We start from the raw sequence: 27,884 nt of genomic DNA on the forward strand, positions 1-27,884 counted from the left end.
TTTTATTTGTGGCTAACTTAACCTAGCAGATACAGTGGACCATACAAGCAACAACCTAAAACACCATAGCAACCACTTGAATCACCATAGCGACCACCTAGCAACCTTACAGCGACCATTTGTGACATCAGCTAGGCTACTGATTATACTACACAATAACCACGTAGCAACCATCTGGGACAGTATAGCAAACGCCTAGCAACCCCAGCATGGCAACAATACAGTGTCATCGTAACACACGTAACAGCTGGAATCCTTAGCAACCACCTTGCACACCCCTAAAACAACTGCTTGCGACAATTTAAGCACAGTTATGATTAATATTAGAGATATTAGAGAATATTAGAGAAGTTTGTGATGATGATAATAATAGTAAAAAATGTTAATGCAATTTTTTAATGAAAAAAATATTTAAATAACTTAAAAAACCTCACGTAAAATAAAAGGGGTTCGATTACGGTTATTATGTTTATTTTTATTAGCTATTATGGTTTATTTAAACTGTGGTTATGTTTAACATTTCATTTAAATGAAATATTAGCATATAAATATATACTGTATTTTATTGTATTAATTGTATTTATTAATTAGACGTAATTAGAGTCAATATGCATGAATTATTCACAAAACACAGCACAGCATGATCGAGTGTTTTTTTTTATTATGATATTTTTATTAATTTTAAGTTTTAGTCACGATTAAATTCGTCAAACATCGCGATTAGCCGCGATTAATCGTCTGACAGCCTTCCGTTTTGCCTCGCCTGGGCGGGGTGGTGAGGGAGAGGGCGGGGCAGGGGGGGGTGATGCGAGGCGGCCGAGGCTCCGGACTTTACCGACCTCAGCCGAGCATCTCCGAAGGACGCGGGCGACGAATCCTGAGCGTCTTCCAAATGTGCACCCTCAGTCCTGAAGTGGGTTTCTCGGGAGGCGAGGTCGAGCAGGAGGTGGAGAAGAAGGCGAACGGAGAAATCTGCCGGAACCGGACCCCTCGCGCGGCTCGCTCACCCCCTTCAGCGTTGACGCACGGCTCCTCAGCGCGAGCACGGTAAGAGAAAAGGGCGCTCTTCTGCGTCCAGACAGACTTGGAGGGGCTTTTTTTGGAGGTGCAGGGCGCGAGGGGTTAAATCCTGCAGTTTTTTTTTTTTTTTGGCGTTGTCTGGTAATTTTCCAGGGCATTGAGGTTGGATGTGACCGTGTGTGTGTGAATGTGTGTGTGCACATCAAAGGTGTCTGGACACCTTTTTTGATGTGCACCGGCACCTCGTGATGCATATGCACCACGCCAAATGCGCAGTCAGCATGCAGAGCGCGAGACCATGCCACTGTCGTGCACAGCTTGCAAAATGCGCAAATTCGCGCATGGACGAGCACTTGCACGAGCACGAGCGCGGACTGTGTGCAAACACAGAACCCAGAACCGCGTTGCAGAACCTTTATTAAGGTTCATCGTCCCAGTCAGTGGCACGTTAGCTTATATGCAAATGAGGCACCCTGGCGCGCGCGTGATCCTTTTTTTTTCTGGGCGCGTGGGCGGTTTTCTCATCGTGTCACTATGAGAAATATGTTGGGATGGCAAATATTTCTCTGACGGGGAGGTTTTGTTCTCGTGCTGAGAGCTCCCGAGTAACACACACACACACACACACACACACACACACATGCACAGAGCCCAACCTAGCCCAAGCCTATCAATGCACTCGTCTCGTGTCCTCATGTAATGGGCCCAGGAGGATGCATGCATGCGTGCAGTGAGTGCATCGGCTCGTGCACAGCCGGTGCAATCTCAGTAGACGTATCCACACCCAGTCTGACGTAGCAGCCTGACTACCTGCTCTCCATGACGTCAGAGAGAGGTTAGGGCTGCACTGCCTTTGCAACACTGATACCTCGGAAAGGTGCGATATGCAAATATGAGCTTTTGCATGAAATGTTGTGTTATTCATTGTAATGATTTTTAATATTTTAATATTTTATTTTATTTGTTATATATTTTAATGACTTTTTGTGCAGTTTTAGTTCAGTAATTATTACATTTTAATAATAATAAAGTTCAGATATATACTATTGTTTATTTATTGTAATGATTTTTTTATATTTTAATATTTTATGTTAATGTCTTATATTTTAATGACTTTTGTGCGGTTTTGTTCCAGTAATTATTAAATTTTAATAATAATAAAGTTTAGATATATGTTATTGTTGTTTATTTATTTGTTTAGTTATTTATTATTTTCAGAATCAGAACAGAATCTTCCCTGTGTCGATTATATTAGTTTTTTTTATTATTATTATTTATTTTTTTCTGTTAGTATTTTCCCTACTGTGTGTGTTCATGTACTGTCCCAATATGGTCACGTGACTCCGCCCTGTCCTGTCTGGGACATGGTAGCAACAAGGAGGAGAATTCAAACACAGAGCCAAACGAGCAGCTCGAGCAGGTTACATAATTGGTAATTAATCAAGATACAATTGAAATATATAATTAAATATTTGACACACATCTACATATATATATATATATATATATATATATATATATATATGTGTGTGTGTGTGTGTGTGTGTGTTTTAATGCTGTCGTACACTAAACCTGCTTAGTCTGCGTTTGAAGGCAGACCTCCGGGATGGTGGATAAGCGCTGTGCGTTGAGGGACTCCGGTGGTATGCAAATTCCCCGTTGCAGAACCCGCAGAGCACAGTGCTCCCATTCACGGTTCAGCTCCGTCTGCGTGTTTCGTAAAGGTAAATGCAGCATTAAGGAAACCGAGTGGTGCCGAGTCGTTTCCCTCAGTTTGCCTCCATATTGTGTAAAGTGACCAGAACTGATAATGATACACTGGGTCAAAGGGCACCAAGGAGAGCGATTAATCGCTCATTATTTGAACACTTTGTTTTTTTTCTGTGATTAATTAAGGAGAATTCAAGCGCCAACCCAACTGAGCAACTCGAGCAGCTTATACAATCATTAATTCATCGCAATCGAAATAAAAATGTTCACATATATAAATATTTAATTAATTATGTTTTCTATATATATTTCACCTATATATATTTATTAATGCTGTCATACCTTTAAATGAATCAATTCGAATTAATTCTTCTATAAGTACTAGTAATATGTATGTGTAATTTAGTATATATATATTTATAACTAACAATAAAATATGTGTGTATATATATGTATATATATATATATACACACAATCAGCCACTTTAAGTGCTACTAGTAATATATATATATATATATATGAGTGTGTGTGTGTGTATTTATGCTATAACTATAAATTATATGGTTAAATCAAAATATTAATATAGATAAACTATATATATATATAGAGTGTGCATGTATTATAATTATTAGTAATACTTAAAGTAGCTAAATGTGTGTGTGTGTGTATATATATATATATATATATATATACACACACACTCATTTATATATAGCACCCATAAATGAATGTGTGTATATATGTATACATATATATATTAGTAAGTTAGTGTATATATATTATAATTTATAAAAATGTAAAGTAGCTGAGTATCTATATATACACACATTCATTTATTATTATATATTCACACAAGTATATTACTAATAATTCTAATATATATATATATACTCTAATCTACTAATATAGATTATGTAGTTAATTTGTATATGAATATAGCTGAAATATATATATATATACATATATATATAGTTAATCAACGTCTGTCGGTGTTGGTGGGCAGCCCCCCCACTGCCCCCCCCCCTTCAGCTGTGCTTTCTGGCTGTGCTCTGTAGCTCCTCAGAGAGCAGGCCTCAGAGATGATGGTGCGGGGAAGGTGGCTCGTGTGCTTTGCTTGTGTGATGCCAAAATGGCCTGCTGCTCCCTCCGCCTGCCTTCATGCCTGGCTGCCGGCTCATGCTCATGTTTTATGAATGCGGTGTGTATGTGTGTTTTAGGGAAGGGTGGAACCTTGCCATGATGAATATTGTGGGATGCTTCACTGTTATGTAAGGGAAGGGGACCTGAGTTAGTTTGAGGCATGAAAGGTGGAGGAGAAGATGGAGCAGACTGAAGGGCTGCAAAAACGCTGTCTGTCCTTTACACTGTGAGAACCATCCGGACACTCCGGCGTAGGGCTATCCCTTCTAGTCAGAAGCTTTACTATGACCCCAGGATCGCTGGTTCGATTCCCAGGTCATGCCGTCTGCCATCAGCAGCCAGAGCCTGAGAGAGCACAGTTGGCATTGCTGTCTCCGGGTGGGTAGATAGATAGCCTCTCTCCCACCCTCTTCACATCACTTCAGTGTGATGCTGGCCGGCACAGGCGCCTGCTAGCTGATGCATCAGAGCTGGGTACCCACCAGTGCGTTGGTTGCCCGGTGATGTTGCCTTGGCGGCAGTTGGAAAAGAGGCGGTGGCTGGTTGTGCATGTGTCGGCGGAGGTAATTGGCCATCTGAAAGTCCATATTGAAGCACCTCGCTGGTCTAGACGTCCAGCCTGTAGTCCATCTGTTTCTCTGCATCCTTCGTTAGCCTCTGTTCACACCCTGTTTGCTCTTCAGTGCTCAGGACCCCATCAGGCTGTTGAGCTGGTGGTACGAATATATTGAATGTGGATTGGAGTGAAAATTGGCCAACCAGGATCTTTGTGTCCTGCTGTATCCAGGCAAATACTGCCAGCCCAGCTCTTCCATTGATTAGTGCTTCAGGAGCTGAACTGAAGGCTTTAAGCATCAGGTGACGATGTGGTGACAGGGGAATCGAACCAATCCTGTACTGATTTCCATTCGGACTGATTTGATGAGCAAAACCGTCCCTCAAGATCCTCGGGGATCCTTCAGGAAGTTCTAGATACGTCACTCGCTGTGAATGTGAGCAGTACCCTAAACGGGTTTCAGTCAGTTGTGATGGAACGATGGGATTTACCACCCCGTCACGTACCACCCCGTCACGTTTTGAAGAATGACTCCACTGCTCCACTCTCAGATACAGACTTTTAGTTCAGGACAGCCGTGAATCTACCCTCCTAAGATCCTCTGGAAGTGCCAGCTGAGAGCTAAGAAGATTGTTCAGAAGGAAGGGTCTGAACGGAAATCCAGAGATCCAGAGATCCAGAGCTCTCAGGCTTTAGCTGTCCTGAAGATAAGCGGGTGAGATGTTACATAATCCTTTTCAGGTTTTTTTTTTTTTTTCGACTGCCTGGCTCTGCCTGCTAGGAGATGATTCAGGAGATGATCATTAATTACGTGATACAAAGAAGAAGATACCTAGAAAAACCTAGTGATGTAAATGTGGACATTCAGGTGGACATTCTGGATGTATGCAGATGATCTAATCATACAAAATTGAGCAAATAACATTAATTAAGTCAGGTGTGAAGATCTGAGACACTTTTTGGGGGGCCTTCTTGTGCGTATCCAGTGGTCCAGCAGACTAAGATGCTGCCAAAATGACCCACGGATCGCTGGTTAGGATCCCGTGTAATGCTGCTTCGCGATCAGCAGCCGGAGCCTGAGAGAGCACAGCTGTCCTGGTTTTCTCCGGGTGGGTTGATGGCTCTCGATGCTGGTCAGTACGGACGTCTGCTAGCCGATACATCAGTGCTGGGTACCCGGTGCGGCAGCAGGTAAAAAAAAAAAGAGGCAGGGGAGGCATGGGTCAGTCCTCACCCTCCTAGAGTCAGGAGCATTACATGTGATGGGGAAGAGTACTAACGAGTGGGATGGGTAATTGGCGATCTAATTTTCAAAAATTAGTCAAAATTAATTTTATTTTTTGAAATAAAAAAGTCTATACCTTTTTGTATTAATTACATAATTTTTAATGCCTTTTTGGTTCTTAGAATAAATACAATTTTAAGATATAGACTGAGAAAAAAAGGCCTTTGCATTTGTAAATATAGAATTTATATAGAAAAAAGGAAAATCATTGCATTAATAATAAGATTACTAATAATGAGATAAAACTTATTCTCGTATGTAAAAAAAAATACATTGAAAAAAAGATTTATTTTATGTGATATACATTTCAATATTAAAAAATACAAGAATTGTTATTATATTTCACCAAAAGTTTATGATCCAACATGTCATTTTGAGACCACCACTCCCATTAGCCCTATCTTACACCCTAAACAAAACGTGGTCAGAGACAGGAACCTCTCGGGGTACCTCAAGGTTCCAAACCATTAATGCTCGGCGTCGAACTGAGCGCCGAAGCCTCTTTAGTACCCCCAGTCTCAGGTGCAACACATTAACTAAACATGACGTGATGAGCCTGAATCAAACACTGAACCGAATCGAGACACTGAACTGAACATACATGATTGTATATGAACAAGAACCGGATCCATGAATCAAAACCAGAACGGAAACACAACAAAAGTCATTCTGTGGGCGGCGACTCGGAATCGCCCCGGCGGGGAGGGTGTGATGCCGAGGGGCTGACAGACAGCTCCGAAAAACCGTATTTTTTTGGGTGGATGAAACCATGTGGAATGAATCACACTCAATATTTAGCATTAAACTTCCTGGTGAATTCCTAATTCTTTAAAACAATTTTCTGAACAAAAAAAAAGACATTTTACACTGTTTGCAAACACCAGCTGCTCACCAGCTCTTCAGCCGAAAGAGCCCGAACCCACGCCGTGTCATTACTGAAATCCAATCCACCCGGGAACAAATTAGTTCCTCTATGATGTTCACGTCCTGCGGAGAGAGACGAATCAATGGGCAATCTCCGAGCAGCGGTGCAGCAGTCGGGTCGGCACTCTCATAATTACAAACATGCTGTAATGAGTCTTTAAGGAGCTAATTCAGCAACGCTGCCCTCAGAGCATTCCTTATTGCTCTCAGTATTTTCCCCCAAACTCAGGCATCGACTGATCCGACACAAAAGGCTGCGAAATGAGAAAACAGAGAAATGACCTCTGCTGAGGGCAGTTTATCAAAGTGTCAGGGCTTTAAATTTGTGTGTTGGTTTTTGAAAGAATTATGACTACAGTTGGCTAATGCACTGGGCCTGTCTCCAGCTCAAGCTTGAGCTCCCTTCCACACCTTCGTTATATATAAATCTGATGGTTCGGTGAGTTCGAACAGTACGTAGTAGGGATGGACTGATCTGATTCTTTTCTGTTCCGATACGATGCATAGACTTTGCATAGCGACCGATATTGACCATTGTTTAATTAATAAACCATATATCTCACCATGTGGGAGAGACGTAAGGCATCAAGATTGGCCCTTAACAAATATGTAATAATATAAATATATAAAATATAAATAAACAATTTTTTATTTATGTCACTAAAATTATAATTTTGCTGGATCTCGGCACAATGTTGTTGACTTTTATTCTGAAATTCAAAGTCGGTGAGACCAAAAAGGAGCTGGCAGCCCCTCCATTCTCAGTTCTCCTTATATGGAAGAGTAGCTATGGCTGTGACATCATTAATCCCCCGCCCCCTCGCTCTTGGCTGTCCTCCATTATAGACTCAAACCTCCGATCAGCTACCCAGACGTCTAGCTGTCTGCTTTGTGTATCAGGTCTGTAGGTTCCTCTGATTCCAGCGATGCAGGATTCGGGTTCAGTGAATCTGCCTAATTATCCGAGTATCAGCCCGATAGCTGGTCCAACTTCACGTCTTGAACTTCGAAACTTAGAAAATTTGAGATTAGCTTGAGTCTGGAGAAAGACAGGAAGGGTTCTTGACCTGAAGAAGCGAATCACATCATCTGTCAAACATGGTGGAGGCACTGCCATGGCATAGGCGTGTATGGCCAATGCCGATGGAGCTGGATTATGGAGAAGGAAAGGAAGGCTTCTTGACCTGAAGCACCTGATTACTGGTGTTTATGGGTGCTGCAGGGTGACGTCTGAAAAGTGGAGAGCTCACTTCACTGTGAAAGCAACCCAAGAACTTCTTAGAGAAGAAGTGCAATGTTCTGAAATGGACAAGCCAGTCCCCTGACCACACCTGACTCACTTACCGAAGACAAAACCATCGCAGAAAGACCCACAAACAAGCAGCAACAAGCTGTAGTGAAGGCCTGGACAAGCATCTGAAGGAAGGAAAGCTAGAATGGTGAACCTTGTGATGTCCAGGAGTTCCAGACTCTAGGCAGCCACTGACCATAACTGATTCCTAAGTGATTAATTCAGTCATTTTGGTAAAAATTTACGCTTCAAGCTTCAATCACATCTTGGTTTTCTTTTTCTGTGTTTGTAATGAAACTCCTCCCCTTTCTTTTTGTGTAGAGCTACCATGGACAGCCTCAGACTTCTGGGCTTCAGCATGCTGCTGTGCTTGGGTAAGACACTTTTATTAAATAGAGCTAAATACGTCTGCTAAAACAGCTCCAGTAACAGTGAAAAGAAGAGTGTTTACGGAATCAGATTTAAGCGTCCAGACTAAGACACATCAGTACAAATCCGATTCGAGCGTCCAGACTAAGACACATTAGTACAAATTCGATTTGAAAGTCCAGACTAAGACACATCAGTACAAATCCGATTTAAGCGTCCAGATTGAGACACATTAGTACAAATTCGATTTGAGCGTCCAGACTAAGACACATCAGTACAAATCCGATTTAAGCGTCCAGATTGAGACACATCGGTACAAATCCGATTTGAGTGTCCAGAGTGTCCAGACTGAGACGCATCAGTACAAATCAGATTTGAGCGTCCAGAGTGTCCAGACTGAGACGCATCAGTACTCATCCGATTTGAACAGCCAGAATGTCCGGACTAAGGCACATCAGTACAAATCAGATTTAAGCGTCCAGACTGAGACACATTAGTACAAATCTGATTCGACCGTCCAGACTGAGACGCATCAGTACAAATCAGATTTAAGCGTCCAGACTGAGACGCATCAAGACAAATCTGATTTGAGCGTCCAGAGTGTCCAGACTGAGACACATCAGTACAAATACGATTTGAACAGCCAGAATGTCCGGACTAAGGCACATCAGTACAATCCGATTGCAATAGCATTTCAAAAATCGGATTTCATGTGGTTTCTGACTGTCCAGACTATCAAAAATCAGATTTGGACTGGCAGGCTTAACATAACCAGAGTGGCCCAAATTGGACTGAAAATATCTGATTCAGTGTGTTTGCCGTTCACACTTCCACACAGAAAACACATCTGTGTCAGATATAAACAGAGAGATTGGACTGGGGCCACTTTCACCTGCTGTGTGAATGTCTAAAGCCTAAAGGTTTGGTTTCTGAATTTGTGACCTTTCTGAGTTTTTACTGATGGATGTTCAGAACGTTCCCAGACCAGGAACATGAGATGATTCCCTAACAAAGACTATTGCTTTTTCACCGAACTGTTCCTCTAATGAATGGATTCAGCTCTTCTAGAAATGAGATTAATTCATTTGTGGGTCTGAATCTTAACTTGTATCTCTTTTCTCTGGAGGCCAAGCAGCTTTCGCAGAGACTCCGAACGGTAAGATTTGATCCCTCATTTTCCAACAACTATTCCAGTAGATGTCTCTCTACCAATCTCCAATCTCTCTCTTCCTCTTGGTCTTTGTCCGTTACATTTTTCAGCAAAAGAAGAGACCGTGTTCTTGGGCGAGGATTTCCACATCCAGGTGCCGCTGAAAGGGGCAGAGGTGGTGTTCAAGCCCACGCTCGGCCCATCAGGCCGTGAGCTTGTGATGATGAAGGAGGGGAAGGTGCAGAGCCCTCGGGTCAAACTGATCGAGAACTTGAGTCATTTAATCCTGGAGAACGTGGGAGAGTCTGACGAGGGAGTCTACATCGTCAAGTACGGCGAAAAACCTGAAGACGTCAAACGCCTGAAACTCATCGTCAGAGGTGCTGCTACATTCTTGTGATGAATTAGCTCTGGAACGTTTCATATATATATATATATATATATATATATATATTGTTTTTTAATCATAATAAGAATGCAACTTTTATATGCGTATAAATGTACATATTTTACAATAATATATATATACACAATGTTTTGTATATATATATATTATAATATATATATATATATATATATACATATATATAAATCATTATTGTAAATAATTATTATAAAATATTTGTGTGTGTATATATATATAGTATAGTATATATTGTGTATATAGTGTATGTATGCATGCATTTTATACAAATAATGAATTATATATATAATAATAATTTATATATATGTATACCTTTGTATTTGTGTATATATACATACACAATGTGTTATAATAATTTATTATATATATATGTATATTGTTTGATTGTTTGTTTAGATATGTATATATATATATACAGTATTTTAAATATATACATATAAATACATATACATATATAAACAGACAAAAATGGAGAGACTTGGTTTTCATTGGACAGCAGCGATATACAAACACACACATATATATATATATATATATATATAGCCATTTTATGACATCATCATTATTCAAAGCAATATCGCCCCCTACCCATCCTGTAGTGTACTGCAGTTTGGCAGTACATGTATCATACCAACATTACAGAACATTATAAAGCACTTCTGTTTTTGAGTACTAATCATGTGCATGTGTAGCCCCCTCAATGCGCCCCCATGAACCGTAACCGCCCCCCTTCCCCAACACACACACATATACACAAATTCAGCATGGGCCCAGAATAGGCCTCATCATTGTGGGGTGCATGTGGTAGTTAATGGAGTGGGAGAGTAATGATACACTGCAGTAATTACTGTCCTGTCAGACCACCCCGGATGCCTTCCCCTCTGCCTTTATGCCTTTCTTTCCTCTAGCTGTGCCTCGCTTTTCACGCTTTCTTGTTCTCGGCCTGTTCTTTAACCTGAACAACTGGCAGTGGAGGTAGCAGACCTGTACAGGGCCTGTATTGATTTGGGTGACTGTTCCCTTCTAGCGTTTGTTAGCTTGCTAGCCGCACAGCTCCAGTTTAATGCTAAAGAGGCAGAATTGGCCTTGCTCTCTCTAGGGTGGGTAGATGGCGGTACACCCCCCCCGCCACATCACTCTATTCGTCTATACGTCTATTAACCGATGCGTCTGAGCCGGGTATACGGCGCTTCCCTCCAGGCTGCCTAGTGAGGTCGCATCGGCGGCAGTTCGAAAAAAAGAGGTGTGGCTGGCTGCGCTGGCTGTGTCGGAGGTACACCAGGGTCAGTAATGGGACCAGGAGGGGTTAAGCATGGCCCCCATCTGGGTTGTTCACTGTGAGACTAAGGTGGGCTGTAACAATGAGCCCCAACTGGGTCCCAGTAATAACACATGTACCATGGAACCCACCTGGAACCCACCTAGCCCATGTTCCAGACTAGTCAAAACACTCAACAGGTTCATCATCCCATCCCAACATTCCCAGTTACTCTTAATAGCTAAGCTCTTAGCAAGTGCTCCATGATCTTCATCCATCTCTCTCTCTCTCTCTCTTTCTCTCCACACAGACTGCACAAACGAGGACAGAGTGAAGTATGGAGAAAATTTCCACGTCTTTCTGGACGGAATCTCCACCCCCATGGGGGTGGGCTTTCGCCCCAGCGCCGTGGAGGCCAATCAGACGTCCAAGCCGGCACTGGAAATTGTGAAAGGCGACGGGACCTTCCAGGCGGGGTACGAGAGCCGCCTCAGGATGAACGAGGAACGCCTCGTACTTCACGGCGTCACTGGGGCGGACGAGGGAAGCTACACCATCTCCGATGCCGGTGGGAAAGTAATCAAGAAAATCTGCCTGAATGTCAAAGGTAGGAAGGAACCCTGTGGTGGTCTCCCTCTGTTTGTCCCGGGGTGGGATCCTGTACTCTGAGCTGTTCCACATCATCTTCTTAAACTGCCGCTAACGCGACACCTCTGGCGCTAACTCCTATCCCGTTGTATAAGCTAACAGATGAGGGATGGGGGAGAGGGAGGTCCATCCTACCCATCCAGAGAGAGCAAGGTCAGTTGTGCACTCTGGGCTCCCAGCCACGAACTGCAACTATCCCGCAGTTTCTGTAGACACCAACCTTCTTAACGGCTGTCATCCTGGTTCCCTCTCTGATCATTTCTCTGCATTCATATGAATGAAGGTGCTATAAAGGGTTCTTTGAGCGATGCCATGGAAGAGCTACTTTTGGTTCCACAGAACATTTTAATGGTTTAATGATTTCCAACTGACTGGGTTCTTTACCAGTTAAAAGACAGCAGAACCCTAACTCAGCGCTTGGGACAATGTAAGATTATGATACAGCAGACTAATTCCCAGTGCACTGAATAATAAAAAATAGTTACTTATTATCTCAACACTATACATTATTATTTAACTACTTCATTATTGTAGATACTACTTAATAACCAGTCATAAAAAAAATCATTATTTCAATAAAAGTAATTATTCCAAGACTCTAATTTAGAACAAACGTCAGTATTTTTACATAGGAAGTCGATGTTTTGAAATACTAAGACATAATTCGGATAAAATTGAGAAATATTTCAGGATAATAGTAGTGTGTTCAAATGTTATTGAAAGAATAACATTAATTTAAGATACTTGGTTTAAATATGAGAACATTTTTTTTATTATTTTTTTAATTCAACATTTTAAAAGAATAAGTCAGTATTTTGAGATCCTCAGAAAATGGGAGAAATATTTTGTTATGTCCATTTTTTTAAAGAAAATAAGTCAGTATTTTATTAAATTCTAAATAAAAATAAGTTATTTTTACAAAAAAGTATAAGTTAATCTTTTTACGAAAAAAGTCAGTATTTTGTCAAATTTGAAATGTTAGTATTTTAGACCCTAATCTTTTCAAGAAAATATGTATTTTGAGACAAACTTTTTTTTATTATTTTGAGTTATGTCATTTTTTAAAGAAAATAAGTCAGTATTTTGACACCCTAGGTTAATATTTTTGAGATATGAAGTCACAATTCAACAAAATTAAAAAATTTTTAGAACTTTTTTTAACTCAATTTCAATACATTTGGTCAAAGGTTTGAAAATAAGTCACTATTTCTAAACACAAAGAAAATAAATAATGTTCAGAAATAATGTTCAGATATACAAAGTCAAAATTCAGGAAGCAATTCTGTAATCAATTCTAAAATAATTCATAACTTTTGAGGGAAAGAGAAAAAACAAACAGACATGTTTTTCCTTTCGGGGGCTTCAGGCAGTTGACCTGATATTTCCAAGACTCCTAATGAGTATAATAAGGATCCGGGATGTTTGGTTGTCTCAGTCCTAAGCTCTTAAAGACCCCTTGTCGTGACTGTAATGGCTGTATACGGCAGTTCTGTTATTATAGGAGTCCTTCCTCCTGTTCAGAAAGAAAAGAAGAGGGTTGGGGGGGCGGTAAAGGAATTCTTCAGTAGTGTAATCTTCTCAGCAGTGTTCTCGACTTGCCTAGATGCTTTGAAGGGGTTATTCTTCACCAGGGAAGGAATTCTGCCACCGTCTAGTTTAGTTGTCTTCAATGATCTTCCGGGTTTGTTTGGCGCTGAGGTTGTCAGTGCTAACTCCTTATAGTTCCAGTCTACCCAGCCAGCATGCTCATGTGGGGCTCCCATGGGTGGAACATAGGCGGCTGGGTGGGTTCCAGGTGGGCATGGGCTCTGAATGAGCTTATACATTCATTTTTACTGGGAGCCAGTTGGACCTCCTAAATGGACCCTATTGTTACAGCCCACCATCATCTCACATGGGCCCCATATTCAGTGTACAATGTGCCCATGTTTAACCCCTCCTGGTCCCATCACGGACCCTGGTGGGCATCCATAGGTGGGGCCAACATGGAAGTTGGGCTACGCATACAGACCCCACATGGGCATGTTAGCTGGGTAATGATGATGGCCTCCTTCACTTGCATCAACACCTATGTAGACCCCATGGATGGAATTTCCATGAACGGCTACATTAGGGATGTCCCGATCAGCCTTTTGACCAGTGTGACCTTTAAGGCCGATATCCGATCCATCGACATCCCTACCTTTATCGGCTCAGGGAACAGGTCAACACTGTCCAATTACTTTAGACCCTGGCTTGTATTCCAGAATAGCCCATGCGATTCTGTCTTCTTGCTAACCCCCCCTGAACTACACCAGACTTCTTTAGCAGCTATTACTGGAAACGATGATGCTTTCATAGCTCGACTTTGTGAGGCTGGAAGAAAAGAGGGCATCATACGAGGGCAGTGAGGTATTGAATAATAGAGAGAGAGAGAGAGTGAGAGGGAGGGAGGGGTGTTTAGAGCTTCTCAGATCCCTGCCTGCACTACCCATCCCATAAAATATTCATAGCACCTCTTCCTCCTTCTTCATTCTTGCTCATTTCTCCTTTTGTTCATCTATTGCTCCTCCTTTTCTTAGTATTCTTCCACTCCATGACATCATCTGGAACATAGGAAAGTGATGGGATGTAGCCCGAACTCGGCCTGTGTCCATTAGGGTTAATAAGGCCCAATCAGACCTGAGGATCGCTTCCCGGGTTCAAATCTCCAGTCATGCTGCCTGCCATCAGCAGCCGGAGCCTGAGGGAGCACAATCGGCCTCCATTGCTCTCTCCGGGTGGGTAGATGGTTTCCTCACCCTCTCACGTCTGCTAGCCGATGAATCAGAGCTGGGTACCCGGCGCTTTCCTCAGAGCGGGTTGCTTGCTCTGTGACGTTGTACCGGTGGCTGGTTGCATCAGTGGCGGTTGCTGGTTGCCCATGTCCTCCCCAATATCAGATAGCCAATGACCCACTCGTTAGTTATCACCCCAGTCACACGTAATGCTGCCGACACTGGGAGGATGAGGACTCCAACACATACTCAACCAGCCACTTCCTCTTCGCCTACTGCTGCCGCCGATGCAACATGACCGGGCAACCAGCCAACGTCGCTCCATGGAACCCAGCTCTGAAGCTTTGGCTAGCAGACGTCTGCCTGTGCCAGCCAGCAACAAGCTCATCATGCTGAAGTGATGAAGTGATGCCATCTACACACCCGGACAATTGTGCTCTCCCAGGCTCCGGCAGCTGATGGCAAGTATATAAAACTCGCACCTACCTCCACCATGTTTGACAGATGATGTAGAATGCTCCAGATCCTGAGCCCTGTCTGGAGAAACTGGTCCCAGAACTGGGGAGGCCGTTGTTAGCTGTGGCTTTCATCTCGAGGTGAATCTCACATTACGTAGCTCCTTGGGAGTGGTCCTGAGTTGACTAGATGTTGGAAAGGCTCCCTGCACTCTGGTGAAATTGCATGGTTTTTGTTGAAGTTTTCTCAAATCTTTAGCGCTATCTACTGCACAATTCATTTCTTTGTAAAAAAAAAAAAGCAATAAAATTAGGCCACTTCAAAGGTTATCTCACATGTCAAATGCTAATAAATTGATTTCCTATCAGTTTTGCAGCATTAGACCGAATCTGAGCGTCTATAAACATGAGTAGCCCAGTTCCACTGGCAAGCCATAACACAACCTCCACCATGTTTGACATATGACGTATTATGCTTTTGAACCATTAGCCCTTTTTTCACATAGAAAGAAAAAAACATTCCTCACATTAGGCTAATTCACGTTAGCAACAAATGGTAAAATGTTATCATAAATACAAGCCCCTAATATGTTAAGATTATTATTTTTTTATTTTTCGAAGAGTGTATTGAATTTTCTTAGGGGGGATTTTTGATTTGGCATGGGTTAAGGAATATTCTGCAAACCCCAAATGATGTCCACATGACCCATAGCATATGAATTATGGACCAAAGCTTAAAAGACTATGAATAGGAATTCAGCATATAAATAAAAATGACATTTTGAGAGAGTCATTCATGTTCAATCCATAACACTACCTCCACCATGTTTGACAGATGATGTATTATGCTTCGGCCCATTAGCCCTTCTTCTGAGACCTTTTGCCCTTCCTTCAAACTGTCATATTTATTCATATGCTGGATTCCAGTATATAGTCATATATGCTTTTGTCCATGGCTCAGATACTGTGGGGCATAAAGAATTAAGTATTTGGGTTCTGCTGATTTATTTTTTCCAAATCCAAAAATAAATACGGCCTCATAAAAATAACATACGGAGGCTTGTATTTATGCTGTATCTAACATTTATGTTATCGACTCTCTAACAGGCATCTCCTGATTGCAAGAAAGGCCCCATACTGGTGCATTACGCCTCATTGAGCTGATTAGTGCTCGGACTGCATTTTGTCATTTGTGGTTAGTGGGAATGAGCATAATGTGGGGCATGTTTTGCATTTCAGACTTTTAGAGTGTATTTCATTATGAATCTAGTACATTAAGCACCACTCTGAAAACCCCAGGGTGTGTCCTAACCAAACCAAAACAGGAAATGCAGATATCACGCTCTTAAAGGAAATGCTAGACAATCTGCATCCCCTAATGAGGGAACCTGTGCAAACCCACGTTCAGTCATTTTTACCACTTACTAGAGGTGCAGCGGTTATGCATTTCAGTAGACACTAATGTTTTTTATGTATTTTTTTGCAGTCATGCAAAAACTATTTTTCCCTTTTTGCCATTATATGAATTTGGCAGTTGTTCTTTACATCATATAAAAAAATCCTCATGAATGGACCAATAGAAATGCTCCAAAATCACTTGAAATGAAATCTTTTTACATTGACTTTAAGTTATTTTCCTTCTCCTGTAATGTGTGTGATGCAATTTATTAGAAAGAAATTATGTTAAACAATAGCACAAAAGCAAGATCTCTACCCCGGCACATATTTTTGCCTGACTAAAAGTTCTTTTATTTTGAAAAGAAAGAAAAAAAAACACTAAAAACTCTAAAAGTTCAAAATTCTGAAAAAAATAAAAACTTCACTTTACGGTTCAAAACTTCTTAAACTATTACTGTTAAAACCTTCTTTTAGACTTTAAGACTATTCTCTATCTAAACTCTAAACTAAACTTTAAAAGTATAAACATTCTACTAGTTATTAAAAAATTAAAACTCTAATATTCAAAATTTTAAAAAGTACTATTCAAAAATTCTTATTTTCTAAAACAAATGTTGCATTTTGTGTGACGCAATTTATTAGAAAGAAATTAAGTTATATATAAGGTTATATTAACATGTCTGTCATGCAGAGTTTAACGTAGTTAAATGCACAGCTAAACACTTTAATGAACTATTCATGACGTTAAAATGTTAAATCATTAAAAAAGAAAAACTTTTTTAAAGATTTTTTTTTATTATTATTTTTGCAGAGATGCAGGCAATCCAAAGTATTGAATATAACATGCCATTCACCTTAAATATCTAAAGTAATTCAGTAGAAGACTAAAGACAATAACACAATAGCAAAATCTATACCCCGACACATAGAAAAAAACCCCACTTAAAACACTTAAAAAGTTCAAAGTTTTGAAAAAAACTGAAAACTCTACCATTCAAAACTTCTAAAACAATTACTATTACTAATTACTAAAACATTCTTTTAGAATAAAAAAACTCTTTGCTACTTAAAACTCTTTAAAAATATAAACATTCTACTAGTCATATTAATTTTGTTTATCATAAATTCTTATTTTCAAAAACACATTTTAGTTCTACAAAACTATATTCAAGTTTTCATCTAAAAACAAATTTATAACATATATTTATTTATTTTAATTAACAAACTATTACTTTAACAACTGTATTATAGCACCATTACTTCTGTCTTCACATGATCTGTACCATCACAGCCTGTGTTAACCCATTGTTTTATTGAGTTGCAGTTACTTGAAGAAGACCTACTCCTAACAGGTATCTCTTAAGTGTCCCACATTACGGCAGTTCACCCTAAATTCACTTTAGATTGAGTCATTAAACAGGAGGTACTCCAGGTAGTAAGGCAAGTCACATTTGAGTGGCATGTTGACTGACTTGGTTCTTACAGTTCTTCCTTCCTTCCTTCCTTCCTCTCATTGCAGAGCATCAGAAATTTGTCAAAGTTCCATACGGAGGCACTTTTAAACTCAACCTGCACTTGAACAGCTCCTCCGTCCGCCTGACCTACTCACCGGACTCCAGCGCGTCCGCCCAACCCTGGGTCATCATAGATAAGGGTGAGCTGACCCTGCCTCCTGAGCTGGACCTCCAGGACCGCTTCTCCATGGAGGATTCCATGTGTATCCTGGAGCAGGTCAAGGCCAGCGACACAGGACTGTACAAAGTCACTGACCTGCAAGGCTTCCCAGTGGCCAGTGTTCATCTGGAGGGGCAAGGTAAGGGATGTGGACAACCCCTAAGTTTACTTCAAAGTGTTACATTGTCACTGACACCAAAAAAAAACAGTAACACCAGTTGCATATTATATTGTTGAATGGTTCATGATGAATGGGTCTGAGTGGGTAGATGATCCATAAGTACTTCGCTGTAAGAAGAAAGATTCTAAACTACTATTCAGTTCTGTAAATGTTTAAAAATGACTATTCACAAAAATATTATTATTAATACTATTTATATTTTTTTAAATAGTCTAAGAATTCTGCTATTCACAATTTTTACAAGTACAAAATTATACTATTCCAAATTCTTACTATTCCAAGTTTTAAAAAATTGTTATTAGAATTTCTAAAAGAATTTGAAATAACTGTGTAAAACTCAACTGTTCAAATTTCATGAAAATCTAATACCATTTACAATTCTAATAAAAGTGCTTTTAAAATTTCTAAAAGAATTTAAGAAAATGTAAAATTTTAAAATTTCTTTTTTTAAAGTATAAAAACTGTAAAGACTGTAAAAATAAATCTAGAACTATCATTCAAAATGCTAAAAAGTCTAAAAATGAAATTTCTTTTCTATAAATTAAAGAAAGTCCATTTTATTCCCTTTAAAACAAACAGAAAACTTTACTATTCAATATAAATATATTTGTATTTTTAGAAGTGAAAAAGACTATTCTGAATATGTAAAGTTGGAAAATGAAAAAATGGAAGAATCTCCCCCCTCTCTCTACCTTTTAGCATACAGGCTGCCTAATGTCTTTGTGGCGGTCATTTCTCTGGTGGCCTTGACGGTGGTCCTGCTGCTGGTGTGCTTGGTGTCATGCTTGGTGAAGGTGCGCAAAAGGGCAGAAAAAGCCAGAGCCATCGAGAAGATCGCCCAAAATGCTGGCAAAGAGGAAGGGGATGCTTTTAGACAGGTAACCAATGGCACAAACTTGTCGGGGGGGGACCCACGCCAGGAGCCAATAGCCTGCATAGAGCACAAAGCTCATCTAGTATAGGACTGATCCAGGCAGTTGGTTTCCATTCCACTAGCTGAATGGTCACTAGAGGGTCATGGTAAGTGGCTACTACGTCTGTCTGTTTGCAGGTGGTGCAGGATGCCTTCACTCGCCACAACGAGGAGGCCCCAGCCTTGTCGCAGAAGGAAGATATCACAGAGAAATCTCAGAGCACTGAAGTCAGCATTAAGGTTTGTTCTAAGACTAAAAACTAATCCAAAAAGTTTGCGAGGCTTTTAGATGCACCCTGTGGGACCACTGTGGACCAAATGCTCTCCTTTTGCCCCATGTCCAGGGTTTGGAAGTGTCTGCCAAGGACACAAGCATCCACGAAAAGAACATGGAGACCAGTGACTCTGGGGTAGGTTTCAACACAGCTGGTATTCCACTGGACAGTGACACCGAGGCGCCCACAGCACCCATTGCAGAGACCGATGCCCTCAGCACCTCTCTTGCCACCGATGCCAAACCAGCGCCTGAGAAGAAGGCTCCAGCACCCTCAGCTCCAAAAGCAGAACCAGCCCCTGAACCCAAACCTGCAACACCGAAAATGACCATCTCACCTGCCCCTGAATCAAAACCGAGCTTGAGTCCATCTCCAGAACCCAAACCTGCCGTGACGCCCGACTCCAAACCAGCCGTCAGCCCGACTCCCGAAGTCAAACCACCCGCAAGTCCAGAACCCCCGAAAGCTGTGACGCCAACACCTGACCCGAAACCAGAAGTCACTCCTGCTAAAACCCCAGTCTCCCCGACTCCCGATCTTACACCAACCAAACCAGCTACCTCGGACCCCAAGCCTGCCCTGAGCCCAACACCGGAACCCAAAGCAGCCACCGTTGTTCCTTCTCCTGACACCAAGCCTGCCCTGTCTCCATCCCTGGATCCTAAGCCAGCTGTATCACCCACCCCTGATCCCCTCAAGCAACCAGCCGCTCCAGCCTCCGACCCCGAGCCGACCACCAACGGCACCCTGGAGTCCAAGCTGGATTTGGAATCTCCTGAGCCAAGTGCTACCCAGGATCTGCTGCTGAAACGCACCGAACCCTCCAAACTAGCTTCAGACACAGTAAAAGCTCCCGAGGCCAAGCTAGACTCGGCCTCCCCCAGCGACGGCGCTCCTGCCCCAGGCCAGGAGGAAGCGTCCACCACTTGAGGTCACCACCACTGCCAGGATTCCTGCTCCCTCCAAATGTCCCTAACACCGCTGACAATCGAGGATATCCACTCTTAACAACGAGCAAGAATTCACTGACTTATTGCGATGGAGGGCCTTTCAGTTGTTTCAAAAGTCTCACTCTTAACGTGTAACTAACAACGAGCAGTGACGAGATCGTCCACTGTCGATTCACCCGATTTCTATTACTATCTAATCACTTTGTAATACTACTACTACTACTTCTACCATAACAAACATTAAACACAGGTAATATCACAGCGCTTGCCTATTTGACCCGGGCTGAAGCCCGGCCTTGCGTCCGATACGCCAGCGCGATGTACATTCCTATCATACTTAAATATGAAGCCACTGCATGCCAATATTAAGAGAATGACCTTATACTGCATTAGTCTTTTCCGTATTCAGAGATTGCAGTAGTGAACAGACACTGGAATGATAGTTAATCTGTACACCCACAATCAAACAAAGGCAGTTTTCCACCCCTTTCCCAATTTATTATAGAAAAAAATCACCATATTTATACCACAAGTAGAATTATTAACCTATTAAATTAATAAAAAAAACAAACAAGAGGCCTGAGCTACGAAACGAAATGTGGATTCTGAACACCTACATAAGCACAATTACCAAATACTCAACACCGCGACCTTTCTTGGATTATCCTGTGACTTTCCGCTTTGGGAACAGTCTGGAACCTTTGGCTTTTCCGGGAGGAATTTCTGCTGGGACGCTTCCAGTCCATATTACGCCAAGAAAGACACCGCATTAATGGATGTCCTCCCCGAGCACATGAACAGAGCCTTACGACAACTGGACAACTGTTTGGGTTAATGTATCCACAGGGTAATTTCAGTAGTAGTGGACCGACACTCCTAGTGTTCCCATCCAGCCCATCCCTCTGAGTAATATAGGCCATTTCAATTTGTAGATCTATCTAGCATGACTACTGTTACAGTAACCATTTATGGGTGCCTGTTCTTATTGGAAATTGATGTTCATGTTTGCTGACTCACTGAATCGTGTGGCATGTTCTACGAGGAACTCCGGACGCTTTCGGAACCGAGACCGGGTAAGTGGGCTGATGCGGGACTAGTTTCTACTTTTCGTGCTCGGCAGTTGAGAGCAACGGATCCTATATCAGCACTCTCACGCTGAGATTCACTTAAGATCTACGTTATCAGGCTGGCTTCTCATGTAGCGTTAATTGCTTAAAGGGACATTCCGGCCTGGTGGTGTGTTACGCAGAATTCTGTAGTTCGCTAAATTCGTTTACCAATGTTCTCACACTGCAGTGCCCAGCATATACTCTATACAACCATTAGGAATCCCTACGATGCTCAACCAGTCTCGCCTGCTGGCCCATTCACTGGTCTACAGCCGAATAAGTGCAACCATGCTAGCATTAATGGCACTGATACCTGAGATGTAGGACAACGTAGCTTTTTCCTTCTCAAAATGCCTGCAAAGTACCCTAGCTGAGGTACCATGCTAATCTTAGCTTAGCTTAGCTTGTCTTTCTCATTTGAGGAGTCTTAAGAGTCATCCATTCTCGCCAACAATGATTTGGAGAAAGTTAGCGCAGATATACTGTAGCCATTAGTGTATTTGTCCTAGCAGTGACATTAGCTGACCGCCAAATAGCCACATCTCAAACATTTACCTCAGATTTTCGCAGTGGACCTTTCCAGAAGTCCAGCAGACATTGTTACAGTGGGATTTACCCTGATTAAAGTGTCATGGGGTGCCATACCCATGAGTCTAACGATGCCAAAATTCGTCCAAAATAACATTTGCTGGAAAGCAGTTAGCTTAGCTTAGCACTTGTCCTGATTTGTTAGAGGCTTTGCCTTAGCATAGCTGTAGGATATTCGTGGATATGTTTACAACGGATACAACAGTGGTTACATCTCTGATATTGGCCGTATTGAGTGGTCTTTTTAAACTTAGGTGAAGCTAAATTTCACTTGTGCCACACAGGGTAAACCTTGGTTAGCGGATATTCATCCTCAACAGTTTACGCCGTCGTTTTATGAAGCAAGTTTCACGAAACAGCCGGACAAAGCTCTAGTGATCTACGATCTACTGCGACCATCATTAAACGACATTCGGTGGCAAATAGTTCGCTTCTGGCTAGCAGGTGTGCTAGATATGGCTAATATGACAGCAGTCTGAAGCAGACGGCTTGTTCCTAGCACTTGTTCTGCTACTTTTTCACCAGCAGTTGTGGTTTTTGAAAAGTTACGTGAGGATATTTCGACAGAAGGAGGTTTTCTGTTTTTTAAAAGCATGACATTTAGCTTTAGAGGCTACTGCAGCACAGCTAGAGGATTAGCAATGTTACGTTCTTAATTTCGGCCGGAGTGTCCCCTGAAATTTGAACGTTATAAACCTGTTAAAACTTTCCTGAGGTAAAAAAGACTGGCCAGCTCGAGCTAGTCAAGCTAGGAAACCTGGTTGACCAGCTAAACCTTCAAACTCACATGAAAACATACGCTATGCTAGTTTAGAGCTAAGCTTGTCAACTAGCTTGCTGACTAGCATTGGGTAGGCCTATGTTTTGGTCAGGATGGCCAACTTTTAAACCACCATAGACCAGTTTAGAAGCTCCGAAACCAGCTACCAGCATCTGGGGAGTTTTCAGCAGGTTTTAATGATATTCAGCCGATTGCGCTAGCTGTTTTAACCCGCCGTTAGCGTGGCTTGTTGCTAGCTTATCCGTTTTTATTCTCGCCTCCCAACCCCCTGCCCTGAGATTCCATGTGAAGCCAGCCTGGAGAGTCATCAGTAGTTGTCAAAATCAGTTTACAGAGATTCTGGTTGCCTCTTGTAGAATCCGAACACCACTGCCCTTTTTGCTACTGCACCAGCAGTCAGTGTTGGAAAATGGCTCTCTTTACGAATCTGTTTGCATATGGCTTTTCTTCTCTTCCTGAGGGTGCATGGTAGCTAGTTTGAGATTTCTATTATCTACTAAAATCGGGGGGTGTACCTATGGGAGGTCAGATGTTTGCTAGTGCAGAAGATAACCTCTACCTCTCGTCGTAAGTCAGCTCGAACCGACTACAAATGGTACATTCACTGCAGTGCACTGATGACAACGAAAACTTTGTAGGCTGTTTTCTTTTTCTGGGTTCAATCACCCAAGTGGATCTTCTGACGAGTGAAGCTTTACAAAGTCTTTTCTTAGGCATCCCCGACGACTGTCCTCCCTCACCATTTCTCAGAATGGCCTTGTTCTTTCTAAGCCTTTTACACCTGTTTTAATATCAGTATTTAAAAAAAGAAGAAAAAACATTTACAAGCCATAAGGTATAATATAGTATATATAGTATGCTAATGCACAGTACGCAATGTAAATAGCATGCGTTTATTATTGGGTTGTTGCCCACTCTAGATAACGTCCCTTGAATAGGCTCTGTGATAGGATCCTTCATACATAGATATTAACTGTAGTTGCAGAGGAAATGTCCAGTATTAGCTGATAATAAAGCCTTTAGTCACCAATGCTTTCAGAATCTCTGAATCTTTCTGACCCGAGTCAAGTAGGCCGGGAAACCTCTCGCAGCAGATGTGCAATTCCTTAATATTTCAAGACCTTTTTAAGCAATACTGAGTGCAACGTTTATGGACTTGTACATAAACACAGTAAGTAAGTAAGGAAGTGACTCCTCAGTCCAGGACTCATGACTTGACTTAGACTCGTACATGTGGGACCCTAACTCGGACCTACACCCCAGATAATCAAGACGACAACATAGAGACTTGAGGTTCAACTCAGACTCAATATCAGAGACTCAAGACTTGCAATCCAGAGACTTTGAGACACTTCAGACTCCGAGATTGGAGGTTTGACTCAGACTTGTATCCTAAAGGCATAAATCTACACCCTAGAGTTTCAAGGCATAAATCAGACCCACAGATCAGAGACGCCACTCAGACTTGAGACTCATCCCACAGACCTCCTGCTTGACCTGCACCACAGAGACTCAAGGCATGACTCAGAATCGCAACTCAAGACTTGAGACACTCAAGACTCAACTCGCACCCTAAAGACTCGAGGTTTGACTCGGAATCGCACCTGCGACTCAAGACTTAACTTGCACCCGAAAGACTCAAGGTTTGACTCTGAATCACACCTGCGACTCAAGACTTAACTTGCACTCAAAAGACTCGAGGTTTGACTCAGAATCGCACCTGCAACTTAAGACTCAACTCGCACCCTAAAGACTAGAGGTTTGACTCTGAATCACACCTGCGACTCAAGACTTAACTTGCACCCGAAAGACTCAAGGTTTGACTCTGAATCACACCTGCGACTCAAGACTTAACTCGCACCCTAAAGACTCGAGGTTTGACTCTGAATCACACCTGCGACTCAAGACTTAACTCGCACCCTAAAGACTCGAGGTTTGACTCTGAATCACACCTGCGACTCAAGACTTAACTCGCACCCTAAAGACTCGAGGTTTGACTCTGAATCACACCTGCGACTCAAGACTTAACTTGCACCCTAAAGACTCGAGGTTTGACTCTGAATAACACCTGCGACTCAAGACTTAACTTGCACTCTAAAGAGGCAAGTCCTGGACTCGCATCTGAGATTTAAGACTCAGCTTGGAACTTAGAGACTTGAGGTTTGACTCGGACTTGAATACCAGAGACTTAAGACTGAGCTTGCACTGCTAGAGATTTAAGGCTTGACTTGGATCTGCAGATCAGAGACTCAACTCAGACTCGCACCTAGACTTGAGGCTTGACTTGGACATTGACTTTAGAACATCAAGCCTCAAGTTGGACCCTAAAGACTCAAGGCTCGACTCTGAAAACGCACCTGTGACTCAAGACTTAAATTGAACCCTTGAGGCTCGACCCAGAAGCGCACCTACAAGAATCAAGACTCAATTTGAAGCCTAGTGACTCAAGACTTGACTTGACTCAGAGAGAGTCAAGTCCTGGACTCGTTTTTGAGATTTAAGACTCAGCTTAGAACTTATAGACTTGATGTCTCAAGACTGAACTCGCACTCTAAAGACTCAAGGCTCGACGTGGAAGCGCACCTGCGACTCAAGACTCGAGTTGCACCTTAGACACTCCAGACTCGACCCAGAAGCGCACCTATTCAAGACTCAATTTGAAGCCTAGTGACTCAAGGTCTGACCTGACTCAGAGAGACTCAGACTCACACCCAAAAGACTTGAGGCTTGACTTGGACATTGACTTTAGAACATCAAGCCTCAAGTTGGACCCTAAAGACTCAAGGCTCGACTCTGAAAACGCACCTGTGACTCAAGACTTAAATTGAAGCCTAGTGACTCAAGGCCTGACTTGACTCAGAGAGACTCAGACTCAAAAAACTTAAGCCTAAACGTGCACCCTAAAGACTCAAGGCTCGACTCGGAATCGCACCTGTGACTCAAGATTTATATTGAACCCAAACGACTCGAGGCTCGACCTAAAATCGCACCTGCGAGAATCAAGACTTGCATCAGAGAGACTCAGACTCACACCCAATGAACTTGAGGCACTCTGGGCTCAACTTGGACTTGCATCTCGGAGAATTGAAACTCGACTCGGATTCTCGCTTCAGAAATTCAAGCCTCGAGTCTGACTCACACCCAAGAGACTCAACCTCCAGAGACTTGAGACTTGGAATCACAAAAACGCGAACATCCCTGACACGGCCTCTTACTTACTGTGTGTAGTATCATTAATTAAGGTGGGGGTTCCCACACAATCATAGGAAATGCTGCATACTTTTAATCGGTCCCTTCTTATTCCCTTGTTTCTCTTGCAGACCAACACGGATCCAGATTCAGTTATGCTAGGTGCAGCGATGTGTGGCATTGCATTGTGTATAATTCATGAAGCAATGAAGGAACAGTTATACAAGAGGGTAAGGAAGTGAACAGTGCATCATATTCATATGGTTGCAGGGCCAGTTTACACTCCATACACTGTAAGCCTTTGGGAACCCCGTCCTTATGAGGTTTTTATGCAAACAAGATATTGCTAGCAATAATATAGTTCTCCAGATCAATATATATATATATAAAAGTATATATCCCAAAATATATGCCCTTATTTAATAGAGCATTGTAGCACTATTACACTGGAGGGTTTTCTGCTTCTTCAGTCTCTACATAGACGTATCCATACCCAAACTGTCAAGAGTAAAAGGGGTCAGGCGTACTACTGAGCCTCAGGACCAGATGAAGGTTGAAGGGAATGTCAGTGGAGGAGTTTGATACACTAATTAAACATTGTAAATGTTTCCATCATTTCTCAAAACTCTTCAGCTATCCAGCCTACAGCTGTTTAGACTGACGATCAAATGTTGTGGTGCCCCTTGCTAAAGGAAATTTGTCCCGCAGCTTCCAAAGGACATCCACATCCAAGGAGTTGCTGGGTGTTTATTAAGCCCTGGGAATATCAGCCTGAACTTAACTTAACTTTAAGTTCCAGGGCTACTTTTTGAAGATAGGTCAGGACAGCATTACCAGGAGTTGATGATCCCTGGTTTAAGGGTTATCCCTATCGATTGTCAGGAGATTGCGAGATTCGCTAATCTGTCAGGTGGAAAAGTGGTCAAGGTCAATTTCTGGGATAATAATCTTATCCAGAGCTTGTAACTCGTAGTTAGACGTTGTCACACAGGTGAGAGCATGTAGTGTTTAGACGTCCTGCCCAAGGACTCTTATTGTGGTGTGCTTGCTTACGCCAGAAATTGAACCCAAACAACAACTACTACTGACCCACCACAGGACTCGATGAGTGGTGCAGTCGTCTAAACATTGGCCCTATTGGTGGGGCTTTGTGAGTTCGCCATTTCCCCATTTGTCAAGAAAACCTAATGGGCCACCATCTTTCAGAGTGGGCAGGATGACCCTTCCTCTTCCCCATCACACAAAGCAGTTCTATCTGTTAGCTGACGCAACTAACTAGCAGTTACACACTAGCACACACTAGTATTCTCCCAGCCAGATAGCATTGTGTGATTGGGGGGGGGGACCTCCAGCCGTCAACTCCAGCCACTGTTGATCTGCACTGACTCGACCTGCGAAACCCACTGTCGCGTACCTGTAATACAATGGCAATAAACTCAGTGCTAGTTGAAGGAGTCATATGATATTCGGACAAATACCAGACATGTTAATTGTTTTTGCGAAAAGATAGCTGAGTTATAGCATGAACTCAGTCCTGCACACTGCTGGTACATGCATCCCTTTTGTAAAACCAGTGCCGTCTGTTTAATGTCCAGTGCGCACCCACCAAAACACGACGATTCACATACCTGTTTGTACCGTGTGTATTAGGTGTCGGGGTACTGGTGTCTTATGATGTGTATTCACTGTTGGCTCCATCTGCATTGGATTGTGTTTGTGAAGGTTCGAGCGTGTGTATGTTTACGTGTGAGTTCTGTGTTTACAAGAAGAAAACACTGGATAAATGATGTATGTTGAACACCACCCGTTGTTGGAAGTCCCTGGCCTATTTCCCCACCC

General features: G+C 42.2%; 1 protein-coding gene across 1 annotated transcript; it reads left to right on the top strand.

Moving 5' to 3' along the window:
* Window positions 1-806: 806 nt before the first annotated feature.
* LOC140556510 (uncharacterized) lies at window positions 807-27,848 on the top strand. Its single transcript, XM_072680511.1, has 9 exons — window positions 807-1,047; window positions 8,249-8,301; window positions 9,423-9,452; window positions 9,557-9,826; window positions 11,439-11,735; window positions 17,905-18,198; window positions 18,940-19,118; window positions 19,292-19,393; window positions 19,498-27,848. Exons 1-9 carry the CDS (start codon window positions 893-895, stop codon window positions 20,356-20,358), a joined length of 2,241 nt encoding a protein of 746 aa, XP_072536612.1. The 5' UTR covers window positions 807-892; the 3' UTR covers window positions 20,359-27,848.
* The last annotated feature ends 36 nt before the right edge of the window (window positions 27,849-27,884 follow it).

The sequence above is a fragment of the Salminus brasiliensis genome, chromosome 5 (assembly GCF_030463535.1).
Source record: "Salminus brasiliensis chromosome 5, fSalBra1.hap2, whole genome shotgun sequence".
Taxonomy (NCBI): Eukaryota; Metazoa; Chordata; class Actinopteri; order Characiformes; family Bryconidae; genus Salminus; species Salminus brasiliensis.

What these genes read in the sequence shown, in the direction of transcription:
- LOC140556510 (XM_072680511.1), top strand. Translation starts at nt 893, where the DNA reads ATGTGCACCCTCAGTCCTGAAGTGGGTTTCTCGGGAGGCGAGGTCGAG. An exon ending in CCTGAAACTCATCGTCAGAG is followed by an intron (nt 9,827 to 11,438) that starts GTGCTGCTACAT and finishes CTCTCCACACAG; the next exon opens with ACTGCACAAACGAGGACAGA. An exon ending in AAGGGGATGCTTTTAGACAG is followed by an intron (nt 19,119 to 19,291) that starts GTAACCAATGGC and finishes GTCTGTTTGCAG; the next exon opens with GTGGTGCAGGATGCCTTCAC.